The 22,388-nt window shown below is 34.9% G+C and overlaps 1 protein-coding gene across 10 annotated transcripts in view; it reads left to right on the forward strand.

Annotated features, from left to right (window-relative positions):
• Positions 1–22,388, forward strand: part of PRPF40A (pre-mRNA processing factor 40 homolog A) — a 56,292-nt gene that overhangs the window by 30,869 nt on the left and 3,035 nt on the right. For 4 of the 10 annotated variants that reach the window (XM_045830357.1, XM_045830347.1, XM_045830284.1 and 1 more), the window contains 17 exons: positions 614–734; positions 969–1,022; positions 2,462–2,486; positions 3,546–3,917; positions 7,565–7,673; positions 8,182–8,246; positions 8,602–8,766; positions 9,576–9,684; positions 10,464–10,614; positions 11,622–11,755; positions 18,455–18,569; positions 18,727–18,830; positions 18,936–19,052; positions 19,560–19,697; positions 20,031–20,126; positions 22,047–22,133; positions 22,218–22,314. In XM_045830357.1, coding sequence (XP_045686313.1) covers positions 614–734; positions 969–1,022; positions 2,462–2,486; positions 3,546–3,917; positions 7,565–7,673; positions 8,182–8,246; positions 8,602–8,766; positions 9,576–9,684; positions 10,464–10,614; positions 11,622–11,755; positions 18,455–18,569; positions 18,727–18,830; positions 18,936–19,052; positions 19,560–19,697; positions 20,031–20,126; positions 22,047–22,133; positions 22,218–22,314 — 2,059 coding nt within the window. The remainder of the gene's footprint in view (positions 1–613; positions 735–968; positions 1,023–2,461; positions 2,487–3,545; positions 3,918–7,564; positions 7,674–8,181; positions 8,247–8,601; positions 8,767–9,575; positions 9,685–10,463; positions 10,615–11,621; positions 11,756–18,454; positions 18,570–18,726; positions 18,831–18,935; positions 19,053–19,559; positions 19,698–20,030; positions 20,127–22,046; positions 22,134–22,217; positions 22,315–22,388) is intronic. The other 6 variants (XM_045830292.1, XM_045830322.1, XM_045830297.1 and 3 more) reach the window with 3 other exon arrangements.

The following is a 22,388-nucleotide window of genomic DNA, read 5'->3' on the forward strand; positions in this document are numbered from 1 at the left end:
AATTATATATTTGCCCGAGACATTCTGTATGGATTTTAGTTTTTAATAGCATTCTCATAACACCCTAACTGGTTTATATATTAGGTTTTAAGTATACCATACTAATATATTGTTTACTTATGGGTAATTCACATAGATTTGTAATAAATTATTATGAGACTGAAATCTAAGCATGACTAAATCAGATTTTGCTTTTTCTCAAAGTTTATATTTATACTTGTATTAGTTTTTGAAAAGTATTTGTGAAATATGGGTGGTAATTTTTACCTTTGATGGGGTATAAATGGCAAGAGCACACACATAGGATTTGAAATTCAGATAAACCTGGTTTTGAACCTTGCCTCTGCCCCTTAATAGATATATTAGACCTGACAAGTTACTTTCTCTAAGTAAATGTGGAATAATATAAGTGTTACAGTATTATTGTAATGATTAAGTAATGTATTCCAATCTTAATATCACTAGAGAGTATCTTGTAATTGGTAGCTTGTATACCATTACCTCACAAGCTTTCAAATTGTATAGCTTGGTAATATCTAGTGAAAACAGTAACATAAATGATGTGTGGTGCTAAATACATTACTGTTAACTGATGGTTTTTATTTCCCTCTAGCAACTTTTATCTAAATGCCCCTGGAAAGAGTACAAATCTGACTCTGGAAAGCCATACTATTATAATTCTCAAACAAAAGAATCCCGTTGGGCCAAACCTAAAGAACTTGAGGATCTTGAAGGTAAAACAGAAAAAAATCTTAATGTTAATTTTTTTACATATATATGTCATTCACACTGAAACAGTCCTTCATAAATAGAATTATTCAAACAAAGGCCTTATTTTTTTAAATTATATTATTAGAATGTTTAAAATGGTATAACAGTTTTATGGGCTCTTATTTTCTTGTTGCTCTGGATCTCAGTTCTATAGATTTTAAATAGATTTTTATTTGATTTGATTCCACTGAAACTAGGATACCAGAATACCATTGTTGCTGGAAGTCTTATTACAAAATCAAACCTGCATGGTGAGCGCTTTGATAATTCATTTTCTGTCATTTAACATTTTTAGAGTATGTCACTAATGTTCACTAACCGTGATCCAATTAATCTGCAGTGAGAAGTCTCTAATTCAAAGAATTCCTTTAATTTAAGGGTTATATTATAAATGAGCTTGTAGCTTTTAAAGTTGTACTTTGGTGTTTTGTGTTTTGTTTTTTTTTTTTAAGTTACGTATCACTGGAAAATTGAACAAGGACATTATGTACAATATTTCTAAATACTGCTTTGGATATTAGTGCATACCTAGAATATGGGACTTAGCAGAGATCCTTATCAGACTATATAATTAATGTAGATTTTATATAGTAACAACATTGCAAAATAGCCCTCATCCTTGTTATGGGAGAATTAAGGTAAGCAAAATATCATGCCTCACTTAAAAAGGGAGGATTTTTTTTTTTTTTTTATCCTCAGCCGTCCAGCATACTGCTTGAAATCTAGAAATGCATAATACAAAACACAGGACTTGCACTTCTAACAGAATCTGGTGTCAAACTATAGTAGGGTAAAAGCAACAGAGTGTAGGAGAATGGGGCTAATAAAGTAGACTGCAATGTGAAATGACATCTGGCAGAAAAAAGAATAAAAAATTCTTGAAGGCACTGTGGTATTGTCTATTTACCCTATGTCACCTCATTAACTTAGGTATCATTTGTATCTGAAAAATAAGTTAATTTATATTAACGGTAACCCCTTTGGTATGTTTTGTCAGCCATCCTAAACAGATTTTCAGAAATGATTTAGTTTTTAAAATATTTTCAAAGTTAATCTTATATTATCACTTAAATGGAGCACCTAATTCCCTAATGATGCTGAATAAGGTATATTTTTACCCGTACAGAAAAATTTACCTAAATCTCTGTACTAGCATTGGCTAATTAATAACATTGTAGATAGGTAGATCCCCAGTTTATTGATGTAAGAAATATCAAGCTCATTTCTGATATAACCCTATTACATATAGTTGGTGTGCATAACTATCTATCTACTTGTCAATGCTAGTATATATGTGCTGGAATTTTATAACATGATTCTGTTTTGAATTTAATATCCTTTAAAAAATAACAAATAGTTTTATTTCTGGGAAAAATACTATTTTATTCCAGAATTATGTAGATACTTTCAGGAAGTTTTTTCAGTAGCCTTCAATCTTTGGGAAAGCAGCAGCGTGGGGGGAAGCTTTCCTAAAAACTGCTATTTAAATTTGTGTTCATTCTTTAATTGCTGCCCTGGAACTTTAGAACAAGTGCTTGCTCAGTAAAAGTTGTGATTTTGGGGGGAGGGTTTTTTTTGGGGGGATGGTAAATTATATCTTATGAAATGTTTTTAAAAGTCTTTAAAGTTTGTTTTCAGTGATCATATTTAAAAACTGTAGTATATAACTTTCCTGTTTTCTCTTTAATAGCAATGATCAAAGCTGAAGAAAGCAGGTAAGCTGTTTTAGATATCAGTATGTATTTAGAAATTAGATACTTTATGATCTTGTTTTAACTGTATAAATAGTATTTCAGAAGTTTTTTCAGTAGCCTGCAATCTTTGGGAAAGCAGCAGTATGATATAGTATATCATATTGTACATCATTTAGTATATCAAGATATATCATATTGTAGTACTGCCTTTTAAAACAAACATATTAGGCCTTATGGTTTCGGTATCTTTGGAGGATTTGAGGGTGGGAATAGGGATATTTACTCAAGGTACGCAAGTGATACTTTACTAGATAGTAATTATTTTAATTTGTACTGCATCATTTATGAATTAAGATTGTGTTATAGAAAAGCCCATAATTTTCTATAAGTTAATTTGGGAATAGAAGAAGTATTCTATCTATATATCTCTTCCTTTATTCAGATTTTTCTTTTAATGGATGAAATGAGTAAAATTTTACAGATCTTACAGAAATTTATGATACATGTCAAATTTTATGGCATGATACAATCTGATAGGCATTTAAATGAAAACAATTATTAGACTTTAGGAAATGGAGGATGTGTTTTGTTAATATAAAACTTTGTGGCTTTTATTTTTTAATTTTTTAAAGATTTATTTATTTTCAGAGAGAGGGGAAGGGAGGAAAAGAGGGAGAGAAGCATCAGTGTGTGTTTGCCTCTTGCAGGCCCCCTGCTTAGGGCCTGGCCTGCAACCCAGGCATGTGCCCTGGCAGGGAATTGAACCAGCAACCCTTTGGTTCGCAGGCCAGCACTCAATCCACTGAGCCACACCAGCCAGGACCAGGTGTTGTTGCCTGAGTGCCTGTCCTACTTTGATTTAATTCATGAATGTTTGCTGAATTATATCAAAGTAGTTAAGTTTTATTTCATGGTATTAGTTTTTTTTTTTTAATGGCTTAACATTTGGCAGCATTGCTTTTTTTCCATTTTAAGAGTTTCTCTTGTTCATATGATTGTATAATACTTAAAAACTAGCTTTATTTGGCTTTATGATTGTTAGTAATGAAATAACCAGTTTTCTTTTTTTAAAATATATAGTAAGCAAGAAGAGTGCACCACAGCATCAACAGCCCCAGTTCCTACAACAGAAATTCCAACCACGATGAGCACCATGGCTGCTGCAGAGGCAGCGGCTGCTGTTGTTGCAGCTGCTGCTGCCGCTGCTGCTGCAGCTGCTGCCGCCAATGCCAGTGCCTCCAGCTCTGCTTCTAATACTGTCAGTGGAACTGTTCCAGTTGTTCCTGAGCCTGAAGTTACTTCAATTGTTGCTACTGTTGTAGATAATGAAAACACAGTAACAATTTCAACTGAAGAACAAGCACAACTTACTAGTACCCCTGCTATTCAGGATCAAAGTATTGAAGTGTCCAGTAATGCTGGAGAAGATACATCTAAGGAAACTGTAGCTGAGTAAGTTTAGTAGTTTGTCTTCTGCAACACATCTGCAATACAGATAAGAAAATGAATATTATTTAAAAAAAAGAAAAAGAAAATGTCAGTTAGTGACTATTATATTAATTTTTTGAGAAAATATTTGGGGTGGCAAACACACAGTACAGTTTACACGATTACATGTTATAGAACTGCGTTCCTGAAATCTGTTTAATTTTGTTAACCAGTGTCACCTCAGTAAATTCAATAAAAGGGAAAAAAGAATCCTAGCATAAGCCTTAAGATAATCATTTTTGAGGCTGAATTTTGTTGGGGTCGTGCTGTCAAATTCTGGCAAAACTAATCCATAGAAATTTTGGGAAGCCAGGCTTCCTGAGACACAAATTTAAAGGGATGCAGGAAACCTTAGTATATCATATTGTATATCATTTAGTATATCAAGATATATCATATTGTAGTGCTGCCTTTTAAAACAATCAGTGCAAAAATTCCATGATTAAGAAAATATCAAAACATTAAATAAAGATCAGTATTACTGAACTTCCGGCAAGATGGAGAAATAGGTGGACGCACCGTACCTCCTCGCACAACCAAGATTAGAACAACAATAATTTACAGATAGAATAACACTCAGAACTGGCAGAGGATTTATCTGAATGGAAGTCGGACAGCCAAGAAGATGAAGTAGACCCATTCATCCAGACTGGTAGGAGACAATGAGTCAGGCGGGCGCGGGGCTGGCGCAGGTCGGCGGTGCTCGGAGGTCGGAGAAAATTTGGCGCGAAATCGGTGCGACACCCATCCCCATCCGGGCGCAAGAATGCAGCGGTGATCCCTGAGTACGGAAGCTGCGGCTGGCGGACCCAGTGAGGCAGCGATTGTGGACCAGGGCAGAGCTCGCAGCCCAGGATCCCAGAGAAAGGTCTGAGCCCAGGAGAACGGAACTACTGCCATTGTTCCCTCCCATCCCCGCTCCTGCCCCCGCCCCCACATACAACATCACAATGTAGCAACTGGGGTGCCCAGACCCGGTGAACACCTAAGGCTCCGCCCCCCACCGTAACAAGAGCGACCAGACCGGAAGAAAAAAAAAAAGGAGAGACAGGGAAAGACGTAAGACATGTTTCCAACAGAACAGATCAGTCCCCCAGGACTCATCCTTTTGAGCGATCAAGAAATAGCCAATCTATCAGATGCACAGTTCAAAACACTGGTGATCAGAAAGCTCATGGAATTGGTTGATTTTGGGCGCAATTTAGATGAAAGGATATAGGTTACCATAAAAGAGATGCAGGAAGATACGCAGAGGAGAGCCAATAGTGAAAGGACGGAATCTGAGTCTCAAAACAATACAGTGGACCAGAAGGAAGATAGAATCAACCAAGCAGGAAAGCATGATGAAATAAGAATTCAAAAAATCGAGGAAAAGCTTAAGAGCATCCAGGACACCTTTAAATGTTCCAACATCCGAATTATAGGGGTACCAGAATGGGAAGGAGAAAAGCAACAAATTGAGCACATATTTGAACAAATAATAAAGGAGAACTTCCCCAATCTGGCAAAGGGAACAGTCTTCCAAGAAATCCAAGAAGCTCAGAGAGCCCCAAAGAAGTTGGACCCAAGAAGAAACACACCAAGGCACATCATAATTACATTAGCCAAGGTAAAAATGAAGGAGAGAATCCTAGAAGCAGCGAGAGATAAGGGGACAGTTACCTACAAAGGAGTTCCCATCAGACTGTCAGCTGATTTCTCCAAAGAGACCTTACAGGCAAGAAGGGGCTGGAAAGAAGAATTCCAAGTCATGAAAGACAAGGACCCACATCCCAGATTGCTCTATCCAGCAAAGCTCTCATTTAGAATGGAAGGGAAGATAAAGTGCTTTTCAGATAAGGTCAAGTTAAAGGAGTTCATCATCACCAAGCCCTTATTTTATGAAATGCTAAAGGGACTTACCTAAGAAAAGAAGATAAAGAAAAAGACATGTATAGTAAAAGGACAGCAAACTCACAATTATTAACAACCACACCTAAAGCAAAACCAAAAGAAACTAGGTAAACAACTAGAACAGGAACAGAACCACAGAAATGGAGGGCTAGCAGCAGGGGGGTGGGAGGAGGAGAGAGGGGGAAAAGGTATAGAGAATAAGTAGCATAGAATGTAGGTTGAAAATAGATAGGGGGAGGGCAAGAATAGTACGGGAAATGTAGAAGCTAAAGAACTCATAAGTATGACACATAGACATGAACTAAAGGGGGGGAGCGTGGGTGAGAGAGGGTGTACAGGGTGGAGGGGAGAGAAGGGAAATGGGACAACTGTAATAGCATAATCAATAAAATATATTTTTTTAAAAAGTATTACTGATTTTCTTTTGCCTCAGTCTCAAATATAACAGCTTATTAGCACAGCACTGCAAATAAGTTTTCTATGGTGTGATATTGAAGAAACAAGCAAAAATTAATAGGCTAATATAAATATAACACAAGGCAAAAGTTTGCAAGTACTTGCATACCTAAGATCTAGTAATATTTCATATAATGATGCTTTTATACAGCTATAAAAAGTAACCTTGAACTGTGCTTATCTTAAGCATATTGCTTTCCTCTCCTTTTGTAAAGCTTTTGTTTTTCTTAGGTACCTTTCTCAAAGTGAAAATAGCTCTATAACTCTCTTAATGTTAAGTTTTAAAAAAATACATGGTATATTTGAAGGCATAAAAGTAATTTCTTTATATTTTATTTATATCCTGCCTTTATTCTATGTGTTTAAAATATGTACATATATATAAGACACCTTTCACATTATACTGACTAATGGCATATTATTTAATAGCATACATAAATAAGTTTTAAGTGCTCTTCTACTCATAGACATTTAGGTTTGTTAGAATAATTCTTTTAATCTTTTTATACTTACTATGCTTCCACCATATTTTGTTTTTCATAATTTTAACATTTCCTGCTTTTTTTCTTTCAAATATTTAGAGTGGGAATATATTTTTTTGTTAGTATGTTCTCCATTATCTTTCCCTAAGCATTCTACCTAGTTTTTTTTTTTTTTCTGAACTTTTCTGTTTTTATATAAGGAAAAAAATACAGTTTTTCATAAAAACCTCCAAACTGTCAGAGTAAAACTCTGGGTTTTGTAGACCTTAAAGTTTGTTACAGCAACTCACATTGCACTGTGGCCGCATGTAGTCAGTCATAAACAACGTGTAAACTTCATGGCTGTGTTGTAATAAAGTTGTATTTACAGAAATGGGCCACAGGCTGGATTTGGCCCATGGGTCAGCATTTGCCTACCCTGATTTAGATTTATCTCTTTCTCTTTTGATATTTATCCATACTTGCCCAAATTCTCAGTTGTTACGGCACTAAACTGAAAGGCACTAAGTGTTTTGTAAGCCATTTAAAAGTATTAAGTTGTGAACTAGTGGAACCAGTGTTTTAGTGTAATTACATTTTTATTTTGGTCTTTGTGCAGGGCCTTAATAACTGAATGTTTCAGAAAAGAATATATTTCTTTATGTTTGGGTAAATGGGAATCATATAGGAGAATTTAATCTAACATTGTCGGATTTTAGCTCAAAATCAAATAGTTAAATTTTTCTAAGAGAAACAAATGTTTATTTAAATTATAAATAACATGTTTAAATTTCTCTCTAGTTTTACTCCCAAAAAAGAAGAGGAAGAAAGCCAACCAGCAAAAAAAACATATACTTGGAATACAAAGGAGGAGGCAAAGCAAGCATTTAAAGAATTATTGAAAGAAAAGGTATTTATATTACAAATTTTTATATGACATAAAATATTTAATAAATGAAGTTACTCTTCATTGCAATCAGTACTGTGATGTCTTTAATGAAAATGTTAATTTCATAAACTGTTGGAACTGAAAGTGAAGTAAATTTTTCCTTTTTTTAAGAATATTTTTTCTGAAGCTGACTTTAACAAAAAATACCGATTGTGTGCAAAAGTATAAAATATATTTGACCTTTGTATTTAATGTAAGATTTTTTAATTTATAAAACATGTTTATCTTTTAATCAGTAGTCTTAAAAAGTATTCGTGATCTGTTTATATTTCAGTTTAAGTTTTCTTTTTAGTCTATAGGTATATTGTTACTCAGGCCTTGCTTCAATAAGAAATTATTTTTTTAGACCTTTTTTTAAACTGCAAAGGAAAATGTTTGATGTTTTCAGTGAGTATTATACTTTGTTTCCTGTTATATGACTTTAAATATATTTGTGTTAAGTTTTAATTTTTCATTAAATGGTTTTCAGCGGGTACCATCTAATGCTTCATGGGAGCAAGCTATGAAAATGATCATAAATGATCCACGATACAGGTAATTGATTTTTTTACATATACTTTTTACTTTGAATATAGCAAGCCTAGTAAATTCAGAATTGTATAAAACATAACTTTCTACTCCAGTTGTCTTGTTATTTTAGATACTGACAATAGAATTGTTCTGTCTGATAGGAACCAAAAGAGGTTGTGTCATATAGTTTGAGTATTCTGCCCTGCTACAGATAAAATTAAAATTATTTTGAAAGTAGAAATTATTTTCTGTAATCATTTCTTATCTTTAATGTCTACTTAAATTTTCTTGTGAATAAAATCAGTTATATTATTTTTCAAAGCATCAATATTTGATTGTCTTACCTTCATTTACTCTTATGTGGCATTTTTCTCTTTAGTGCTTTAGCAAAGTTGAGTGAAAAAAAGCAGGCGTTTAATGCCTATAAAGTTCAGACGGAGAAAGAAGAAAAAGAAGAAGCAAGATCGAAGTACAAAGAAGCTAAGGAATCCTTTCAGCGTTTTCTTGAAAATCATGAGAAGATGACATCCACAACCAGATACAAGTAAGATTTTTAGTGATGCATTATATATGTTTACTGAGCTGTTTCTGTGAGCTTTTTGCCAGGTGTGCAGTAACTGTTCCAAAGTAGATGCTCATTAAATAAAACTAGATGACTATAAACATAGCAGTTTTATTAGGTACATGATAAATCAGTAGTTAAATGTGGAATTTAACTTATAGACTCACTGAGTTATTAATTAGGGACTAGAGCTATTCTGTACTTACTATAAGAATCGACATTTTTGGTATTTGTGATGGAAATAGTCTATTTTCATTAAACATAGCATTTTGAAAATTTGTATTTACATAGCATTCCTGATTTTACAGTACTTTATTGTTTAAAACTGTGGGTAATTCAATGTTAACATATATAGTAAGTATCCAGTTCATTTGCTGTGTGGTGCTTCCTTAGTTTTGTCACTCTTCCAGTAGAGCCTTAGTGAAAAACTTCATTTCTTTAAAGATTCCTGTTTTATGTGTTAGCTGAATTTCTGACAACTTTTTGAAGTCTATAATGTAGTTCCATGGGCAGTTTGATAGTCTCTGTAGCTACTCTAAGAATTAGAGATAGTTTTGACTATAAAACATTGTGCAATTAGAATTAACCCCTGTAGCCTAAAGAAAAATGGAGGCCTAAGCTATTTTGTTCTTGTTCTTAATTATTCAGAAGTTTTCCTGAATAATACAGTCATGGATTTAGAATGGAAATGAGTGTTCATTTGGTGGTTTTAAATTTTCTGCAAAATTAAAATGGTTTAAGATTAATTTTTATTGTATAATATAGTGTAACATTTAATTATTTTAACATAGAAAAGCAGAGCAAATGTTTGGTGAGATGGAAGTCTGGAATGCAATATCAGAACGTGACCGTCTTGAAATCTATGAAGATGTTTTATTCTTTCTTTCAAAGAAAGAAAAGGTATAATTGACTCTTATTGATATTTATAGATAGAACAAGGTGTTTTCTTCATTCTGACTAGTAGTTATTTTATAACATATCTATTTTTGTTGGTTGTTTATCCAGTTTTTATGTTGCAGCAGATCTGTTTATTAGAAGTTAGGTTTTAAATTGGACAGCTCCTATAAGTACTGATGTGGATGTAGTAAGTACAGATTTATCTATTGCTTGAATTGTCATTAATTGGCTGTTCTGTACCTGCTTTGAGAGATAAGATATTCAGTGTTTTTGCTAAGCATTGCTTTTGTTTATGATTCTTTTGTAAGAAGGGCAATACTATATAATGGTTTCCACTAAAATGTACTTAAATGGTAGTATTTTAAAGTACCTCGTAACTATTGTATGCACTAAATTTTGTATTATCCAGTCTTCAAGAGACTTACAGAAATGTATTATTAATAGACATTTAATTTACCTGCAAGTGAAGATGTTAGCATTTATTCACTGTATGATTTGTTTGCAGTAACTTTAGTTTTTTAGACCATGACTATAGTGCATAGCTTTAGGAAGAGACATTTTGTTTTCCAGATTCTGGCTTAGAAGAGAGGTGAAAAAATTGAAGGTAGGTACCAAACCAAGAAATTAGGCTAGAGCACTGGAAAGGTAAATAATGTTGACATTCAAAGTAAATGGGTAATATTAGGAATTTGGTCATCAGTTAAAATATAAAGAAACCTTTACTAATTGCAGTTCAAATATTCCTTTGAACTTCAAAACGTGTATTTATACTTTTGATTTAGGAACAAGCAAAACAGTTGCGAAAAAGAAATTGGGAAGCCTTAAAAAACATACTTGACAACATGGCTAATGTAACATACTCTACTACTTGGTCAGAAGCCCAGCAGTATCTCATGGATAATCCAACGTTTGCAGAAGATGAAGAATTACAGAGTAAGCATAATAATTAAATGGAGAAACAATTTTTAACAAGTTGTCAAACAGCAGGGGAATCGCACATTTTTTATGAGACAACTAAATTTTACACTGTTGTTCATTCATTTCTGAAAAAGTGTTTTGTTTCTTTTCTTTTAAAATTTTATTTATTTAAGAGGAGGGAAGGGAAGGGGAAAAAGAGGGCGAGAAACATCAATGTGTGGTTGCCTCTTGAGCACCCCTTACTGGGGACCTGACCCACAACCCAGGCATGTGTCCTGACTGGGAATCAAACCAGCAACCCTTTGGTTTGCAGGCCGGTGCTCAATCCACTGAACCTCACCAGGAAGGTCTGAAAAAGTGTTTTGTTTCTAAATAGGATACTTCTTTCTAATTGTATTGTGATTTAGGACAAAAATATTTTCCCAGAAATGTGAAGTTAGCTTTATCAGATAATCCTTGAAATATGTTTATCATTGGTTAAACTTGAAATTGTGTGTGTGACTTGGTAAGAACCAAATTACCACATTTTATTCATGCTGTCATCTTGAGATAATGGCTTTAGAGATTTGCAAAATGCAAAAAAATATTACCATTATCTTCCATTAAGCTTCTCCAAATTCTCTCTTTTTTTACTATCTAGTTGTTTGTTTGTTTTTTAATTGCACTTTTGTTGATTACCCCTCTGAATATCATGCTTCAGGAAGTTTGGGAGAGGACCTAGAACTTTAACTTTACACTTTGCAAAGCTCCTTGGGTAATTCTGATAGTGCTGACAAATTTTATCATCATAATTTATTTTCATTAGTTGTGTCATGTGCAGTGTCTTTGCTTCATTCTCAGGTGCAAGGTATCTTTTGGTGAGGTTTTTTTGGAATTTTCCTTAAATTTTTCCCATTTAGATAATTATGAGTCATACTTGAATTTAAATATAAGTATTTTGGAAAGGTGAGTTTGACATTTATAGGGAGTTAATACAGATGATTAAATGACATTTTAATTTTTTTAACTGAAAAAACCTTTAGACATGGATAAAGAAGATGCATTAATTTGCTTTGAAGAACATATCCGGGCTTTAGAAAAGGAAGAAGAAGAAGAAAAACAAAAGAGTTTGCTGAGAGAACGGAGACGGCAGCGTAAAAATAGAGAATCTTTTCAGGTATTTAACATTTTCTTTTCTAGTTTAATTTTATAATATGGTTAATGAGCTTCAACAATGCTGTAAACAGTTTTAAAACACCTGATCCCAGATCACTAATGTAGATTTAGTGAAGTATTCATACACATTTAACTCCTAAGTTCTGCAATCAGTTACGACCCCACTGAGGAAGAGCAACCATTTTAGCCCAGGGCAATATAGAAAGACTGTAGCAGATTTGGTATTTAAGGAACAGATTGGTAGATGAGGTTTTACTTGGGAAAGAGAAATGGGATGAGGGAAGGCTGAAGACAAAATATGTGTGATGAGTCATTAGTACTAGTTGGTTGTTAGGCTCTAGAGAATTTTGTAGGGAATGCTATGGTGTAACTTGGAGGATGGGGCATAATTCTACAATGTTAATACATAAGAGTTGAAGCACATAATCTGCTAATGTTTCTTTTTCACCTCCAACTACCATTTTTTATTCACTTAGTAATGGAGAGTATCATGGACCAGTGAATTATAATGATAGCAGTTAGCATTAATTGATTGTTTACTACTTATACATACTAAATATAAATCTCTTGATTTTTATAACAGTCTTGTATTATAAGAGTAGGTAATATTTTTGCTATGTCCACTTAGAAAAGGAAATGATCTGGGAGAGGGAGAGTGACTTGCTCAAATTCAGCTATTGAATAGTGGAGAACTATTGAATCTACACGGTCTTAATTACAGAGTCTCTACCATTAAACACTGTATTAGGATAAATGCTAAGTTACAATAGCTTAAACAAGTTTATTTCTTAAAATAAGTTAATTGGTTTCGGGTAAGGCACATTGCCATGCCTTAGGTCTAGTGGTCCTCAAAACTTAGTATCATGAGAATCATCTAGCAGGCTCTTCTAAAAACTCAGACCACCATCCATGCCCAAGATCACTAACCATCTTAAATATCACAGCTGTTGCCTCTCGCATGCTCCCTACTTGAGGACCTGGCCCACAACCCAGACATGTGCCCTGACTGGGAATTAGACTGGTGACTCTGGTTCCCGGGCTGGCACTCATTCCATGGAGCTACACCAGACAGGGCTCAAAGTAGAAATTTTAAACTTTGTTACAGCTTTGAAACATTAACATCTGATATAATTAGAAATTACATTCATATGTCAGTTTTTTTTTTAAAGTATAGCTTCTTATTAAAAAACAAAACAAAACCCTTCATCCCATTAGAAATGGAAATGCAGCCCAGGCCAAGCACTATTGGTCTCTGTGTTTTTCCTGTGGTGGTGCTGGCTGCTATGGTGGGGTGTCTACAAGCCTTCCTGGGTTTTCCAGGCCAGATTTTTACTTCCACTTGGTAAAGCAATGCAATATGACCTCAATTTCACATCCAAAGCTCTAGAAGTTAAATTTCCACTATAGGATGCCACTGCTTTTTAAAGCATTGATTACTAAATATATTATAAAGAATACTTCAGACAGTTATTATAAAAAATATTCCTCTTCACACATACATATACACATAACCCTAACAACACTCACACCCCAAAATATCTTTACAGGAGTATTATCAGCCAGATAAGAAAAAAAAAATCTCAGTATTGGGTTTAGTGATAAGAAAAAAAAAATCTTAGTATTGAGTTTAGCCCTCCCTCAGGTGCACCAGACTGCTGAGTCTGGATCTGAACTCAGCTGATGTGAGAAATCTGGGACAAGCTTTGTCTCTTTCCTTACCATCACCGCCACTCTGCCTTTCCATCCTTACAGAACTTGCCAAGTAAATTAAGAGAGCATTTCTTTTAAAATCTAGTGGTATAGAATTTCTACTCTTTAATACTCAGGCTGAGAATTGAGTCACATGGCCATAACTAGCTAAAAGAAAGCTAGAAAACCTAGATTTAATAAGCAGCCATGTGCCCAGGAGAAGGGGAAAATGGACTTTTAGAAGGCTAGTTAATACTCTTCTGCAACCAGTGATTGAGCTTTAATGTCTCTTTTTTTAAAATATGTTTTATTATACTATTACAGTTGTCCCATCTTCACCCCTTCACTCCCCTCCACCCTGTACACCCTCTCCCAACCATAACCCCCCCTTTAGTCATGTCTATGTGTCATATAAGTTCTTCAGCTTCCACATTTCCCATACTATTCTTACCCTCCCCCTATCTATTTTCAACCTACATTCTATGCTACTTATTCTCTGTACCTTTTCCCCCTGTCTCCTCCTCCCACTCCCCTGTTGATAACCCTCCATGTGATCTCCATTTCTGTGGTTCTGTTCTGTTCTAGTTGTTTGCTTAGTTTCTTTTGGTTTTGCTTTAGGTCTGATTGTTAATAATTGTGAGTTTGCTGTCCTTTTACTATACATGTTTTTTCTTTATCTTCTTTTCTTAGGTAAGTCCCTTTAGCATTTCATAAAATAAGGGCTTGGTGATGATGAACTCCTTTAACTTGGCCTTATCTGAAAAGCACTTTATCTGCCCTTCCATTCTAAATGAAAGCTTTGCTGGATAGAATAATCTGGGATATAGGTCCTTGTCTTTCATAACTTGGAATATTTCTTTCCAGCCCCTTCTTGCCTGTAAGGTCTCTTTGGAGAAATCAGCTGACAGTCTGATGGGAACTCCTTTGTAGGTAACTGTCCCCTTATCTCTTGCTGCTTCTAGGATTCTCTCCTTCATTTTTACCTTGGCTAATGTAATTATGATGTGCCTTGGTGTGTTTCTTCTTGGGTCCAGCTTCTTTGGGGCTCTCTGAGCTTCCCAGATTTCCTGGAAGTCTATTTCCTTTGCCAGACTGGGGAAGTTCTTCTTTATTATTTGTTCAAATACGTGCACAATCTGTTGCTTTTCCTCTTCCCCTTCTAGTACCCCTATAATTCGGATGTTGGAACGTTTAAAGATGTCCTGGAGGTTCCTAAGCTTCTCCTCATTTTTTTGAATTCTTATTTCTTCATTCTTTCCTGTTTGTTTGTTTGTTTATTTTTCCTTCCTTCTGGTCCACTCCATTGTTTTGAGTCCCAGTTTCCTTCCCATCCCTATTGGTTCTCCGTGCATCTTCCTTCATCTCTTTTATGGTAACCTCCATTTTCTCATCTAATTGGCGCCCAAAATCAACCAATTCTGTGAGCTTCCTGATCACCAGTGTTTTGAACTGTGCATCTGATAGATTGGCAATCTCTTGGTCGCTCAAAAGGATGAGCTCTGGGGCATTGATCTGTTTTTCTGTTTGAGACATGTCACTCCTGTTACGGTGAGGGACAGAGCCTTAGGTGTTCACGGGGGCTGGGCACCCCATTTGCTAGATTGTGACGTTGTATGTGGGGGCGGGGGCGGGAGGAAACGATGGCTGGAGCTCCATTCTCCTGGGACCTCAGTCCCTTCTCTGGGATCCTGGGTTGTGCGCTCTGACCTGGTTCACAATTGCAGCCTCACTGGGTCTGCCAGCTGCCGCTTGCGTACTCAGGGTCCACCCGCTACAATCTTGTGTGCCCCAGGTGCCTTATGCGCTCCCGGTTGTCTTAGGCGCCCAATTCTCCGTTCTCCGCGCTCGTGACCCGCGCCGGCTGCTGCTCGTCTCCGCCCCTCCTACTGGTCTGGATGAACGGGTCTACTTCAACTTCCTGGCTGTCCGACTTCCATTCAGATAAATTCTGTGTCAGTTCTGGGTGTTATTCTGCCTCTAAATTGTTGTTGTTCTAACTTTGGTCGTGCATGGAGGTACGGTGCGTTCACCTATGCCTCCATCTTGCCGGAAGTCCCGAGGTTTAATGTCTCTTATTAAAGATGTTTTGCAGTAGTTTAAAATGAGACCTGTATGATAAAATAATAATATAAAAAATAAGGAAATCTGTGTCACACAGAAAAGTATGGTATGTGGTGTCAGTACTGGGACTGGAGAATGTATAGAAGAAATCCTAACGTATAGGCCACACGGGTCTTCTGGGTAAGCTTAAAATATGACTTTAAGTCAGACTGGTAGATATCTGGCATGGATTCTGATTACTCTTTTGATATAACTGGTGTTAGTGTGTTATATTGGTTTTGCTTCAGGTATTCAGCTCAGTAAATTTTCTGTGTCATTGTATTACCTGTCAGAAGATATATTTAGAAAGATTAATAAAATTAATTAGAAAATTGACATTGAGAATAAAAGATCATGAATAAAAACATTGTCATTAATAATGGTTATGATGATGGCTGTCATTTTATTGCGTATTCATTTGCTAGTCAGATAAGAACAAATATTTGTGACATCTAGGACTAGGAATATGTGATTTTTTTAAGTCTTAAAACTTGTTTTTGAATTCTATCAAGAGTGGAAAGGAGTGATCGGGGACTTTAAAGGAGAACCAGGGAATGTGTATTGTCTCAGAAGCCAAGGTGGAGTTTTAAGATAGAGCAGTGGTCCTCAAAGCTTGGCACTTAGATAAAATAGCATCAGAGTCATCTGGGAAGTTACAGAAATGGAGATTCTCAAACCCCACCCCAGACCTACTGGATCTAGTTCTGGGTGTAGGGTCCAACAGTCTTGTTTCCACCAGTCTTTCAAATGATTCTTTCAGAAACTGCTGAGGTAGAGGGACCCACCAAAAGTAGCAAATGTTAAGAATTTGAAATAAAACCAAAAGAATACTGTGAGGTGTAGCGTTTAAGGTGTTTTGTAATTGTTGGAATGGCAGGGAAAGTTAGAGGGTAAAGGTAAATAGAGAGAAAATCAGATGTTTTTCAAAGACATGTGATAGGAAAGTTCAAATAAGCTCAGGGTTAAGAGAATGGCTTTTCTCGAGTAAGAGAAATCAGTCAAGAGAGAATGAAGAAAATTGAATGATGGAGGTATCTCTCATAAAACAAAATCTTAGGTTTGGAATTCAAGCATATATGTATTAATAGGTATATTATGAACAACATACAAGGAGACAAAAGGAAGGAGATGAGGGGGGAAGGTATATTAAATTGACTCTGAGGCAGTGAGTGCCAAGTTTTGGGAACCTTCCTCCTAAGGGAAGGAGAAATATCAGGCTCAGACATCATTGAAGCAACTTGCCTTCTCTACTGGAAAACATTAGGCTCCCACTGCGTACTCCAAGATGGGGTTAGTAAATAAAAGGAGTAGAACCATACAATTTTAGCACAATGGTTTTCAAACCTGAACTTAAGCCAAAGTCATAAAGTCATTTACTTTACAAAGTAAAATTACAAATAGTCAGTTTTAAATCAGAATATAAAAAAAAATTTTTTTCAGGTGATTGTAATTTTCCCTCAGGATAGGGATTCACTACTGAAATGGACTCAATATCAGAATTTTATGACTCTTCAGATCTTAGCATCCTGAAAGTGAAACAAATACTAGCAAAGCAGGTATAATAGAGTGAGGTGGATTCTAAGATCCTAGAGAGTATCATTGAAGATGATTTCTAAGCTATTTTAGGCAATCAAAAGAGGGAGCAAGTAAGGAACATCGTGATCACACAACAGGGTTGGTTTAAGATACGGATTCCATTTATTTTGTAGGAATGATGGGAACAAAAGGATAGGTAACGAATTTGAGAAAAAAATGTTGGAAGTATAAGACTGTATGGACATGCTTATTCTTGATTGAAGAGGAGTTACAGGTGTCCGGTGTTACTCATGACAGTGCTATCCAATAAATTTTGCCCACCACATGTCAATCTGATTTTAATTTCTTGTTAATTTTTAACTAATTACTAACTTTTTCTTTTGCCCAATATATCCAAAATACTATCATTTTAACATGCAGTTGGTATTTTTTAAAATTGATATTTTGGGATAATCTTCAAAATCATTGTGTGCTATAGACACTGATTGCACACCTCAGTTCCAGCTTGCCACATTTCATGTACTTAAAAGCTGTATTTAACCAGTGGCTACCATACTGAACATTGCAGGTTTAGGAATTTTAGGAGCAAAATTTGGGGTCATTGTTCTTTAGGAATATTTGTAGGATTAAATTCCTTAAGGGTTTGGGGAGGCAGGAAATGTGAAAATAACTAAGTACTAAATTCCTAATATGTTTCCCTGATAATCTGCAAATAGTATAAAAGAATAAAGAAGAGAAATTGAAATTTGCATACAAAGATTTAGAATTAATATAGTAATATAAAAAGGTTTTGAAATCAGATAACGGGGTTGTTCCCCAAAATTTTGTGTATATTACTTTGGTAAAATTATGTGTCTTCCTCTTAAGAGAGAGGTCCACAGTCATCAAGAAAATTAAACAAAAAATAAAAACACCTAGAACATATCAGGCACCACGTTAAAAACAAGTATATTTTATGAGTCATGTATACACATTCTTTAGCATCATCATTTGAGATAGATAATATTCAATATTTTTAGTTTACTTTTACCATTATATCTTTTTTTAAAACTGGAAGTGATGTTCCATCTTACACTACAGTAAACTGAAGCCTGGAAAGTTAATGTAGTAGCTTTTCAGAAGTCCTTTTCTTTGAAGTACAAAATACTTTTTTTTGCCTAAAAGCAGATTTTACTTTTATCGAGGAACCACCTTAATGTTTGCATTTATACATTTTGGGGGTGATAAACATTGGTAGAAGAGTTTTGAATATCGCTGCATTTTTAATGTGTGTGTTCATGGTACACTAATATCTTTCTAATGTCCTTAAGATGACTTCAATATTATGGGATTTGTTGTTGTTTCTTGTTGCTGTTAATGGTTCTTAATTTTCCAGATATTTTTAGATGAACTACATGAACATGGACAACTGCATTCTATGTCATCTTGGATGGAATTGTATCCAACAATTAGTTCTGACATTAGATTCACTAATATGCTTGGTCAGCCGGGTGAGATTCTTTTCTTTCCTAACTTATGGTTATGATAGTAGATGGAATGGGCCAGAAGGTTGTGTTGGAAAATGGGAGGGAGGGGCACTTTATTTTGTTTTATAAACAAAAAAATAATTGCAGCTCTTTAGTTAGAGCTAGCTTTTGACTTCTTTAGTTTTTTCATTAGGATCAACTGCACTTGACCTTTTCAAGTTTTATGTTGAGGATCTTAAAGCACGCTATCATGATGAGAAGAAGATAATAAAAGACATTCTAAAGGTAAATAGTATACTTACTGTACACTGTTAATCTGTGGTATATCTTAAAAATCATGTGCTTCTTTGATATGTGTTATTAACAAGATTTCTGTTTGGGTTTTTTTAGGATAAAGGATTTGTAGTTGAAGTAAATACTACTTTTGAAGACTTTGTGGCAATAATCAGTTCAACTAAAAGATCAACCACATTAGATGCTGGAAATATTAAGTTGGCTTTTAATAGTGTAAGTTGTCTTTACTATTACGAACAATAGTATAGTTCTTAAGTATTCAGCCAAAAGTACTTCAGTTGTAGGATACTGGAATAAGGGAATATGAGCAGGATTTCATATGGTAATAGGTATCTTGCAGGATAAGATAAAAGAAAATAATATATTTAGATGCTGGGCTAATGTTAAGCTTTCTTTGCTCAAATTAACTGGTGTTGTAAATTGGATATTAACTTATAAATAATGGAGAATACCTAAAAGTAATGAGCCTGACTGGTGTAATTCAGTTGGTTGAGTATATCCCACAAAGTGGAAAGGTCACCAGTTTGATTACTGGTCAGTGCACATGCCTGGGTTGCAGGTTTGGTCCCCTGTTGGGGCATGTATGGGAGGCAACCAGTTGATGTCTCTCTACCTTTCTCCCTCCCTTACCGTCTTTCTAAAAATAAAATCTTAATAGTAACAATGAATTGTTTTAACTAAAGAAAATTACTGTAACTGATGAACTGATTTTTCTCAAAGTTACTAGAAAAGGCAGAAGCCCGTGAACGTGAAAGAGAAAAAGAGGAGGCTCGAAAAATGAAACGAAAAGAATCTGCATTTAAGAGTATGTTGAAACAAGCTACTCCTCCAATAGAATTGGATGCTGTCTGGGAAGATGTATGTATATTTGTAAATTTTTCCTAATGAATGGTTTTCTTTACAATTGAAAATAATATTCTTTTCAGTTCCTTTCATTTTGTAGCCACAGAAATAAGCTGAGTTATTTGTACAGCATATTAGATATATTGAGACTAGATTAAAAGTGTAAAGTCAGCTGTGACTCTACATTTAGAAATATTTGTTAAAAATATTGTGGATTTCAGAGTAAAGAAAATAATATAATAGACTTTGAGGAGAGTGAGCTGTCACATTTTTCACTTGCTTTTTTTTTAAGTCATACTGATATGTTCTTGGCATTAATATTTTTATTGCATATCTGAATTTTTTCAGATCCGGGAGAGATTTGTAAAAGAGCCAGCATTTGAGGACATAACTCTAGAGTCTGAAAGAAAACGAATATTTAAAGATTTTATGCATGTACTTGAGGTAATTTTAGTATTTTCATAACTGGCTGAAATACAAACTAAAAATTAAGGAATTCAGAGCAATAAGTATGTTACTTAAATTACACTACTTTTATGCAAATGTAGTTACCTAGGATACTTAAGGTATTTGTTTCTTTTAAATAGAAACGGCTTGTACGTGAAACAAAACTTGCACAGGGATATAAAGATTGTGGAGACTATTCATGTGTTTCATATTTTTACATTGTTTCAGAAATTCCACTTAGCAGCCATGTCAACTGACTAGTAAACCTAACGAAAACTTAAAAACTGTTTTCTGTCTGCTCTACAAGATTCCACCCATACATTTAAAATACACTACAGTAGATGTATTAGATGTATTTCAGGGGCGATCTGAGAAATAGTGAAGTAAGTTTTGTTAGAATAATGATAAAATTGCAGGATACTTTATTAGCTGAATAAGGGTATTGTGATGATTTCAGATAGGCACTTGTACATAGTAGATATTTGATGCCTGTGTGGGCTAGGCACTGTTGAATTGTTAGACAAATATTACATATACGAATGCAATCCTGAAAACAACCCTGTGAAGTTAAGATGAGTAAACTGTGGCAAAGAGAAATAAATTACAGGAAGGGATTCCAACACAGGCTCTTTGACTCCAGAGTCAGTACTTTTAACAGACATGCTAAACAGGTACATAAACTGATATTTTACAACAGTCTGAAAACTGGCACATATTTATTACAGTTTTGCATAGTTATTGGGCATAGCAGGCCACTTAGATTGACTTGAGTGTTTCATTGTATTTATTGTTATCGAAGAATATCAATGTTGACAAGAGTTTGCTCTGTTAATATACCCACATGTACTCTGTGTTAGTTTCCCAGCTGCCTGTAGATCTTTTCTACTCAAAGTGTTTTCGACTAGCATTATCTGTAGTGACTTGGAGCTTTTGAGAAATGCAGAGCCTCAGACCCCATCAGCAGAATTCCTGTATCAGAATCATCATTTTAACAAGATTCAATTTCCCCTAATTCAAGAATCTTCCATCAAGATTTTTCCATGATCTGTGCTGCGGGTAAAGTGGTGAGGTCATAAACGGAGATGAAGATGGAGGCATAGGGAAGGGCTGAACCCATTAGAATAGAGTTTTGGAACCCAATATTCTGGGCCTAGAGGTAGAAAAGGAAAAATTAGCATTCAATGACATAAAATGAGAGTCCCTCCTAAGCCAGATTTTGTATTTCCACTTACTTGTGAACTGAAGCAAAATGTATTTTCAAAGCTGTAGATATGTTGGGGGCAAGGACTTTTTACTGCAGCATTTCCTCATTCCTGCTAGCCAGATAATTGTTTTATTAGTAAGAGTTAAAATCCACAGAGACAGCACTTTTTCTGATTGTATGTGGGGTTTCATAGGCACTCATGTGGAAGGCGTATGGATGGATGTCTTACGTTTGACTAAGAAGGGAATGCTCCTTGTGTGAAAAGAAAATAGATTATATATTAATTCTGAAACTAACCTCCATTTATTAATGCTGAGGCAGTTCTTTATCTTGGTGTAGAACCGTGAGAAAAACCGTATCTGACCATAATGGTATTTAATTGTTTTTGAAAGCAGTGTAACTTTTCTGTAAATTATACCTTCCTGGAGTATATCGGTTATCCCTACTAAGCTACACCCTTCTCATTCCTACAAAAAGTACTTTAGCAATATTTTTACACTGTTGTGTTTAGATATCTAAATGATGGTTAAGGCTCAGAAGAAAACATTTTAAGTGATTATAATTTTTCACACAGTTTCAAAGGAGTACATCCTAAATATGCAAAATGGGGTTTTACTCTAAGAACTTATTTGTATAGCTTTTAAAACTTCTTTATGATCTGCTCTCTAAAGTAAGTGTAAACTTCTGAATATTTTCTTTCTTTGCTCCTGTAGCATGAATGTCAACATCATCATTCAAAGAACAAGAAACATTCTAAAAAATCCAAAAAACACCACAGGAAACGTTCCCGCTCTAGATCGGTAAGGAAGTTTATTAGATGGCACCCGGAGTGTATTGAAACATGTATTAGCATCATTATGAATAAAATTATTTGTATTGTTTAGGGGTCAGATTCAGATGACGACGACAGCCATACAAAGAAAAAAAGACAACGATCAGAGTCTCGTTCTGCTTCAGAACATTCTTCTAGTGCTGAGTCTGGTAAGCGTATCTTTTAACTTGATTAAAATCGACACTTGGATGTCCTCAAATTCTGACACTTTTCCTTTTCATGC

Source organism: Phyllostomus hastatus, unplaced genomic scaffold (genome assembly GCF_019186645.2).
Source record: "Phyllostomus hastatus isolate PE091 unplaced genomic scaffold, TTU_PhHast_1.1 phas_contig_1, whole genome shotgun sequence".
Lineage (NCBI taxonomy): Eukaryota > Metazoa > Chordata > Mammalia > Chiroptera > Phyllostomidae > Phyllostomus > Phyllostomus hastatus.